Source organism: Entamoeba invadens, assembly GCF_000330505.1.
Source record: "Entamoeba invadens IP1 unplaced genomic scaffold scaff_1105074724651, whole genome shotgun sequence".
NCBI classification, from domain to species: domain Eukaryota; phylum Evosea; order Mastigamoebida; family Endamoebidae; genus Entamoeba; species Entamoeba invadens.
Genome location: NW_004443699.1, coordinates 61524 through 70122, shown reverse-complemented (window position 1 = coordinate 70122; position 8599 = coordinate 61524). Strand labels below are relative to the sequence as shown.

The window sequence follows — 8599 nt, the reverse complement described above, 5'->3', positions numbered from 1 at the left end:
GGTGCATGTGAATTTCATTTTAAAATAGTCAGTCTCGTTCAGTGCAAATGAAGGAGTGTAGTCGAAAACACCGTTCGAAATTTCAACAAGTTTTCCCTTTTTAAGTCCATCAAGCAACTCAAATTTGAGGTTTTTAGCCGTTTTATCATATGCAGTAAATTTCACAAAGTCAAGTCGAGTCTGTGTGTTATGTGGGATAGTATACGGTCTTCCAAATTTATTACCATTTTGTGTGTGTGCGTACACATTATAAAATGGATAGAAGGTTTTGTATTTGAATGTTTTCATATAAGTCACAATATTGGCATCAATAGCCTTTCCAAACAATTTACAGTAGTATTGAGTGTCTCTCTCAAGTGCTCTTGCAAGTAACAAACAGTAAATTCCAGTATCTGTTCGTGCTTTCCCAAATTTGGTTCCATACAATTCATCATAAAACATGTGATAATAGTTGTTAATCATTCTCCCTATACCAATCGTACCAAACTCAAATAGTGGAGCCAAGTAACATCTTAAATTGTCTTTGTTATTGCCATTAAAGACTGGATTCATCATATAATATCCATCAACAACGTAATCAGTGCCAGTTAACCCCTTATGTCTTCTTGATGCTATATTAGAATAATCATTGTGGAACATAGAGAGCATCACATTGGTATTCGTCTCGTCAACACCAAAACCCCATAATCCTCCTCGTAACGTCGCACCTTCCATATGATGATTCAATTCATGCAAAGTGCCCCAATTTGTCGACCCAATCATATTCACCTTATTCATTACACCTGCAGCCCATGAAGGTGGTAATTGGGAGAACCAAGAACCTACATAAGAGTCAGCCGCACCGACATCAATCCGTTCGTCGAATATTAAAGTGATTGGCATTGTTGTGTAAGTCTCTCCCAGATAACTTGAGCTAGAAATGGACTTGTGCCACCAATTTTGGACAAATTCTGCGTCTTCTACATTTCTTATATTTCTGCTCGTTGAGACAACTCTGACACCTGGAGTCCTAATTTCAGAAACAGTACCTGGTGCATTCTTTAATGTTTTCCACTGTTCATTTGTAGTCACTCCATAATTAATAATGGGTGCTTGACCAACATTATCAAACTCTAAGTAGAATGGATCCCAATCCAATATATCCTCAGAAGTCCACACGAAAATTCCTCCGCCAAATGGCGAGCCAAGTTTATATTGCCTGTTTGCATCTAAGTCGATTTGATTCAAGTAGAACACATAGGAGTCTTTTGGCATACGCTGATTGTTGAACGAAGAAGCATCTAAGTACTGGAAAGCAACTTCTGAGTTGCACTTCCCAATACATATCTTAACAGGACCATTTTGGATATTAGTACCAGCAGGAACTGTTATAGTGAAAACTTCTCCAGGAAAATTGTAAGCGACTAAACGCATTCCATACAACACAGGATTGACCCCATATCGAACTTTAAGACGAGGAGCAGACCAATTTACAGATTCGGCTTCAAATTGCATTTCACCACCTAAAGCTGGATCCATCCGACCAAAAGTCCCTGCTTTTATTGAAGAAATGACGTTTTGCCAAATTTGAGTGTTTTCAGTGACAATGTTCTGTTTTTCTTCTTGTGTGAAGGTGTCTGTGCTTTTGTAGTGTGGATATTTTTTGTATTTAAAAGCCATAATTTGTGGCTTGTTTCCACTGAACGCCTTTTGACTCAAAATTTCAGATGTATCCATTTCATTTGACATGTATTTGTTATTCAAAACATATCCTTTCAAGGTCGGACTTTCATCCCCGCCATTGTTGTTGTCATTGTTGTCATTATTATTGTCATTGGGTTGGTTGTTATTGTTATCCGCACCACCATTTGTTGTATTACTTCCTGAAGAACTATCTTTACTTAAAACAACACCAAGAGTTATTGCAACAACTGAAACAACAACAATCGTTGTCATTATTATTGATGCAATAATCAATCCTATGAAAAGTTTTTTCATTTGGTTTTAGCAGTTTGATTGATTCCATTTTCTATGTTGTTTGTGTTGATTCATACAAAAATAAGCACTTGAACATTTTAAGAAAGTACAACCCACAAATGTGAAATAATTATCCAAACAACATTTTTATTATTATTATTATTTAAACAAACGGTTATATTTTTGTTCGGCTAATGAAAACAAAGAAAGGTGTTATTTACCGGAAAAACATTTGTCATTTACGATATTTATTGATAAAAATAGAGAATTAAATATCCGATATAATAATAATGTTGTTTGTTTTTATTGCAAAATATGTGAACTAAAAATGGTATTTGAATTGATTGGTGTTCCATTATTATAGCAAAATAATATGGTAAAATATTATATTTTTGTAATAAACTATTTTAGTTAAATAAACCCCCATTTATTTTTTTCAAAACCATTACAAATTCTATACTTTGATTTTAATTTATTATTATATAGAATTTGTTATTTAAATACATAGATTATCAATTAATCGAATGGTTCTGGAAACGGCTTTGTGTATATTGGCTTTTAATAATAACAACCAACTTATCACTGAAAATTGAACAATTAAACGTTTAATAATAAAATTTAATCCAAAGAAAAATTTAATTTGTAAATTTTTTTTGTTATCAATATTCAAATAAAACAAAGCAATATACTAAATTTTGAGTCGCTATAATAACAATGATAATAGTTACAAATACCTGAAAATTTGTCTGGCACAGAAAAACTATAAATTTATAGTATATTATAGTTTTTTGTTTTTTGTCCTGTTTTTTCAAAATTTGCATTAAAAAACATTAAATAGTTTCTAGAAACCATTTTTATAGTTTGCAGGTCGTTTTTTTCTGTACCAGAAAATTTTTTGGGCATAATTAATAAATTCTTACCAACTTTTTTGATTAGAATGAAAAAACTTTGACTTGTTTTTGATCTTTAAAATGAAATAAAAACTGTTTCTTTAACGCCTAAAATAACGCCCTTGTTTTTGTTTTGGCCTGTTTTTACAGGGATATTAATCCATTTTTTAATGATTTTTTTTGCTTGTGTATTGTTATACTTTTAATAAAATTCTAAAAAAACGGAAATTTATTTAATAAACTCGAGATTTCCCGATTTTTAGACCACTTAAATTTTGTTCAATGTTATTTAAAGTGTTAAAAAACATAACAGAATGACTTATATATTTTATTACAAATTATTCATAAATTGAAGTTATTTAATGTAGTGAATATTAAACCTTAAATAACTGAACTAGTTTTTTGGTTTTAAATATGACTCAACTTGACAGGTATCATATTGTGGTTGTTTCAAAATATTTTCTTTCAATTAAGGATTTCACAAATTTTGTACGTGTAAGCAGGAAGTTCAAAGACGTTTTATTACAGTTTCATATTAACCCAATTCCTATCAACAAAAAAACAATCAAATATTTTCCAAAGATTGAAACATTGAATTTGTGGTGTAAAGAAGACGAACATTTTGGGAATGTTATTTCAAATTCAACTCAATTCAAACATGAAGAAAAGAAAAACTCACTTCTGATGGACTTTATAAACATTTTTAATTCATTTATAATAAACACTAAAACAGACTTTAAAATGAACTTTTTTCGAGTTAATATTTGGTATGAAGTTTCATACGAACTAGTTCAAAACAATTTGAACACACAATTTATATTTAAAAACATTACATACACCGAACATGATCAACAGGTATATGGTTATTCGATACCTTTATCAGTCTCTATCATCGACAACAACTGTTTTCAGAGTTGTAACAAAATGATTTCAATTATAATTCCAAATTCTGTCACTTCACTCAAAGACGAATGCTTTAGTGGATGTGTTTCACTTACTTCTATTTCTCTTTCAAATAACATTAATACAATTGGGAAGTATTCTTTCGTGAATTGCACTTCTTTAAAGGCAGTAACACTTCCTGTTCGAATCAAAACAATTGAAGAAGGGATGTTTGAGAATTGTAGTTGTCTCATTTCTTTTAACATCCCAAGTGATGTTTCGATATTAGAAAAGTGGTGTTTTCGATGTTGTCGTTCTCTTCGAAGTATTGATATACCAATTAATGTGAAAGTGTTATCGGACTTTTGTTTTGAAAATTGTATTTCTCTTTTTAGTGTAAAAATGTTTGGTGTTACTCAAATAGGAAATTATTGTTTTCAAAATTGTGTGAATTTGAGTAAAATTGATTTAAAAAATTCGTTAAAAGTTATCGGTGATTTCTGTTTTAGGGGATGTGAAAAGTTGCTGTCATTAGACATTCCAAAAGGCGTACAAACTGGTGAAGAGTGGTTTGACAAGACCCCATTACATGTTATTTTTAAATCAAAAGGATGTGATACAGTTTAATAACATGATTAAAAACATAATAAATATACCATGAATATATATTTAAAGTTTTGTTATAAATTTCATCTATTAAATCACATTATGTTTATAATTTGTTATTAACTTTGTTTTTTATTGGTTATATTGTAAAGAAGTATTAAGAGTCTTTCATTTCAAATAAAGTGATACTTGTGAAGGAACACAAGTAACAATTTATAATGGAGATAATTAAATATTTTTCATTTAGAAACAGAAGTGAAAACAAACAATGAATTATATTTCGAATTAAAAAAAAGTGATTAAAATTGTTTTAAAAAAGCCTTTTTATCATTTTCAAAGTACATATTTTGTGTAAAGAATACTCAAAAATAATTTTACTTGTTATTTGGCCACAAAAAAAGTGTTCTAGACACATGTAAATCAGTTGGTAATAATTTGACTTTCAAAAACATGTCAACGACTTCCAAACTGATATTAAAACAATAATTGAATAACTAAAATCACCAAGAATGTCTCAACAAGACTCACAACATTATTGCAAAATACAAGAACACATCAACTCTCCAAAGCACTATGGTGTTTTTACAGAAGAACAAGCTTTGACCCAAAAACTCCAATTGGTTATAGGTGATTATCATTCAATATTAAGTGGTGATGCAATGCGCTTATATTTATTAGTTGATGCAACTGGACTTGTCCAAGATGCAAAATACGAGTTTTTTGGAAATCCGATAATGAGTGGGTTAGCAGACGTCATGACTGGTCTTTGCATCCACAAAACGATCGACCGTCTTTTAAAAATAAAGAATGACGATATAGAGAAAGAAGTGACATCGGAACCAAAAACACCGAAAGATAAGATGTTCCGAACAATGTTCTTCTACAAACTCATTCAACAAGTCGTTTCTGTGTATACCGGAAAAGCAATGAACGATATTGAAAGTATGGACTTGGTATGCACCTGTGGAGGTATTTCATTAGCAAGAGTGAAAAGTGCTATTAAAGAAAAGCAATTGACAAGTGTCGATGAAATTGTCTTAGTCACTCGCGCCGGGACTTTTTGTGGGTCATGTCTCCAAGCTGGAGGAAAACATCCCAAAAAGTATTATTTGGATGACGTCTTACAAGAAATACAAGCAGAAATAGCTCTAGAAAAGAAAGTGAAAAATCACGAAAAAGTCACTTTATATCAAATAAGTAAAACTATTGAGACGTTCTTCCAAGAACATGTGATGAAGAATTTAAAAGAAAAGATTGAAATAATCGATATCAAAAAAGGTACTAAAGGCGAAATGGTTGTTGTTATTACTATTGAACAGAGTTTAACTATTCAAGATACTATAAAAATAAAAGAGGACATTCAGAAAATGATTAGAAAGGAAATAAGTACCACTATCGATGTGATGGTTGAAACTATGTAATCAATCAAACTAATTTAATTATTAGTTTTATATAAGTTTAGTTCAAGTTATTAACTAAATCTTTTTAGTAATTAATTATAAATTGTTTTTTAATTATTTAATAAAAAACAAAACATGGATAGTAAATTTACTATTTTTGAATAGCATCTACATATTGAGTGACTTCTTCGAGTAAACGATTTGCATTTTCTACGTCATCTGTTTGCAATGCTTTCAATTTTTTATTGAATTCGTTTCTCTGTTGTATTTTAAGTTTCTGAGTTTTAACTCTGATATTAAGTTTTAAGTCGTTGGTTGTTTGTATGTTGTTAAACTTCAAAGTGATCTCATCCCACTCTTTAAGCTTTTCATTTGCTATTTTCTGAGTATCACAGACGTTCATTTGTTCTTTACCAAATTGCATTTTAACACCATTATTATCGATAATTGCTTCCTCGACACAAGAGTTCTCTTCATCACTTAATTGTTTGTACTCTTCGCTATTGAATTGACTCAGTCCAAGCAATTTTTGGACATGAAGACATGCGCCTACATATCCTCTTTTCCCATCAAACAGTTTCTCCTTTTTCAAGTAAATTTCCAACTTTGTATCATACGCATCTCCTTTGTACATCAGTGGCATTCCGTCGCATTTTATAGCCTTTGCAGGGAAGTCCTCTCCATTAATTTGAAATGTTCCTTTTTCAACAAAACAGTTAAAGTTTAAAAGTTTGATATTGTGGAAGTCCAAATTATTTGAGTCGTGGACTTCTCCGTACCTTTCCACTGTCTCTTGTGTGATAAAGAATCTTTTAGCTAAGACACAAGCGCCTTCTGCGATTGCCTTTTCTCTATCCATCATATTATTCAAATCATACCCTTTACTCTTATAGAAGTCTAAGACGTGAACCAATCGAGTCAATGATCCTATAAAGCAGATAGTCTTCGCCATCATATGTTCCTTTCCCATTCGACTTTGTGCTTCACTTTCGACTTCTTCAAAGATGTTATAACTGTTCTCAAGAGTGTCTTTAAGAAGTGCACTGAACTCTTCATTAGTAACTGTGATATCACACTCACTGTCTAATGAAAGTGCTAATGTTGTTGTAAACATCGAAGAACTGTTTGTAAAGGTCTTTTTAAGTGAAGGAAGAATCACCTCAATTTTGTGTATAATGTCTTCTTGACTTGTTTCTAAGGCTTCTTGAATTAACTCGTCTGTTTGGCTCTGAACTTGTATTTTGGTCATTATACAGGCTTTCAATTTATCGTCAAGATCTAACCCTCCAGATGTTATAGAACGCTTAGAAACTATAGTACCTGTACGGCCGATACAACTAAAATAATAGACAGCGGTGTGACTTGCTCCAATGTCAAGTATAAAAGTCGACTCTTTTGTGTTCTTCACTCTTTCGAAATTCGGGCAATACACTGTGAACATGTATGATGCTAACAAAGAAAAGTCTTCTGTCACAATTTCAACGCGTTTAAAGTGAAGCAACTTGAATGCGATATCTATTGCGTTTCGTTGGGATGTCGAGAAGGTATATGGCACACTGACAACTACGATGTTATACGTCTCAATCTTCTTCTTTGAAGACAGAAGAAAACTCTCAACCATCTTCCCAAAAAGTACTTCAGGCGACACAACAAGTCCATCCACCAACTCAAATTTCCCATCTACTACTTTCTTTGCACCAAATCTATTTACTGGAATTGTGTCGTCTGGAGCTCCCATTGAGTACTTGATGCCAAGGAAAAATTGTTTATAGTACAAGGCATATGAGTTTTCATAATTCAAACTTTGAAAGACTGGACCATCCTTCCATAACAGTCGTGTCTCAAAGCGCTTACTTATATTTGGCGTATGAATATATGGCGAGTAATTGATCCATTCTGATATTGTGGTAGTGTCATAGCCTATGTCGACACCTAAGATCCCGGTTGACTTGTCCATTGCCTAATTTATTTTCAGTTTATCTATTTGAAAAACTATAAACGAATAATGGCTTCATTTGTATATGGCATTTATTAAATTATGGTAAAATGTATTAGTTTTAATTAACTCAATTAATAATACTGATACTATTAATAATTAGTTTATTTGGTAATAATTAGTATTAAATAAAAAAATAATAAACATCATTCAATTATTTCTTTGAAAAATTAATTGTACTTTTTTTTCTTCATCAATGAATAATAAAAAGTATAAATAACAAACTAATAAATTACTAATTTAATAATTATTCAATTATAATTTACATATTAAAAATGAAACCATATTTAATACTATAATTACTTTTGAATTAAAAAATGGGTGTTTCAAAAAGACGACTAAAAAGAGCAGGTCCGAATGAACCCTCCAAAAATTTTTTGTGTCGCTGTTAATTCTCCAACTCAGTTATCTTTAGTAAAAGGCGAAAGATAAGTATGAAACAGTTAGTAGAAGCGACACTTATACTCACTATCATAATCATATATTACTATCACTTTCTTGATATTTTCATATTATGGGGTTTTATTTCTTCACAAAATAATCTTACTTAAAAATAGTGTCAAGCACCCCAAAATTTACTAAGATATTTTTGTTTTGTCCGTTCTTGAACAAAATAACACAAAAGTGATTTAAAAAAAGTTATTCACTCTTTTCAGTAATTGAAGTGTCACAAAACGATGTTGATGAAGTCTTGTTCTTTATTAAGTCGTATCTTCAGTACTCTGAGTTGTTCCTTGAGTTTCTCCGTCGTCTGCTTTATGTTTCTTTGGGTACTTAATAAGTATTTTAGTCATTTCGTCCAAATACGCGAATTTGACATCAGTTGGGAACTTCTGTAGCAGTCCGATGTTTCGCAGAACTCCGTCTCG

General features: G+C 31.1%; 4 protein-coding genes across 4 annotated transcripts; 2 read left to right on the top strand and 2 right to left on the bottom strand.

Annotated features, from left to right (window-relative positions):
• On the bottom strand, positions 1–1935 carry EIN_131380 (antigenic protein NP1, putative; the record flags this gene model as incomplete). The annotated part of the gene is made up of 1 exon (XM_004261052.1): positions 1–1935. A coding segment is annotated over one exon (1935 nt), but the record flags the coding sequence as incomplete, so codon positions are not given.
• Positions 1936–3260: 1325 nt separating this feature from the next.
• EIN_131370 (hypothetical protein) lies at positions 3261–4355 on the top strand (the record flags this gene model as incomplete). The annotated part of the gene is made up of 1 exon (XM_004261051.1): positions 3261–4355. The coding sequence occupies one exon, from the start codon at positions 3261–3263 to the stop codon at positions 4353–4355; it is 1095 nt and encodes a 364-aa protein (XP_004261099.1).
• A 488-nt stretch (positions 4356–4843) lies between these two features.
• Positions 4844–5755, top strand: EIN_131360 (nitrogen fixation protein nifU, putative; the record flags this gene model as incomplete). Its single annotated transcript, XM_004261050.1, has 1 exon — positions 4844–5755. One exon carries the CDS (start codon positions 4844–4846, stop codon positions 5753–5755), a length of 912 nt encoding a protein of 303 aa, XP_004261098.1.
• Positions 5756–5885: 130 nt separating this feature from the next.
• Positions 5886–7691, bottom strand: EIN_131350 (hypothetical protein; the record flags this gene model as incomplete). Its single annotated transcript, XM_004261049.1, has 1 exon — positions 5886–7691. One exon carries the CDS (start codon positions 7689–7691, stop codon positions 5886–5888), a length of 1806 nt encoding a protein of 601 aa, XP_004261097.1.
• Positions 7692–8599: the final 908 nt, after the last annotated feature.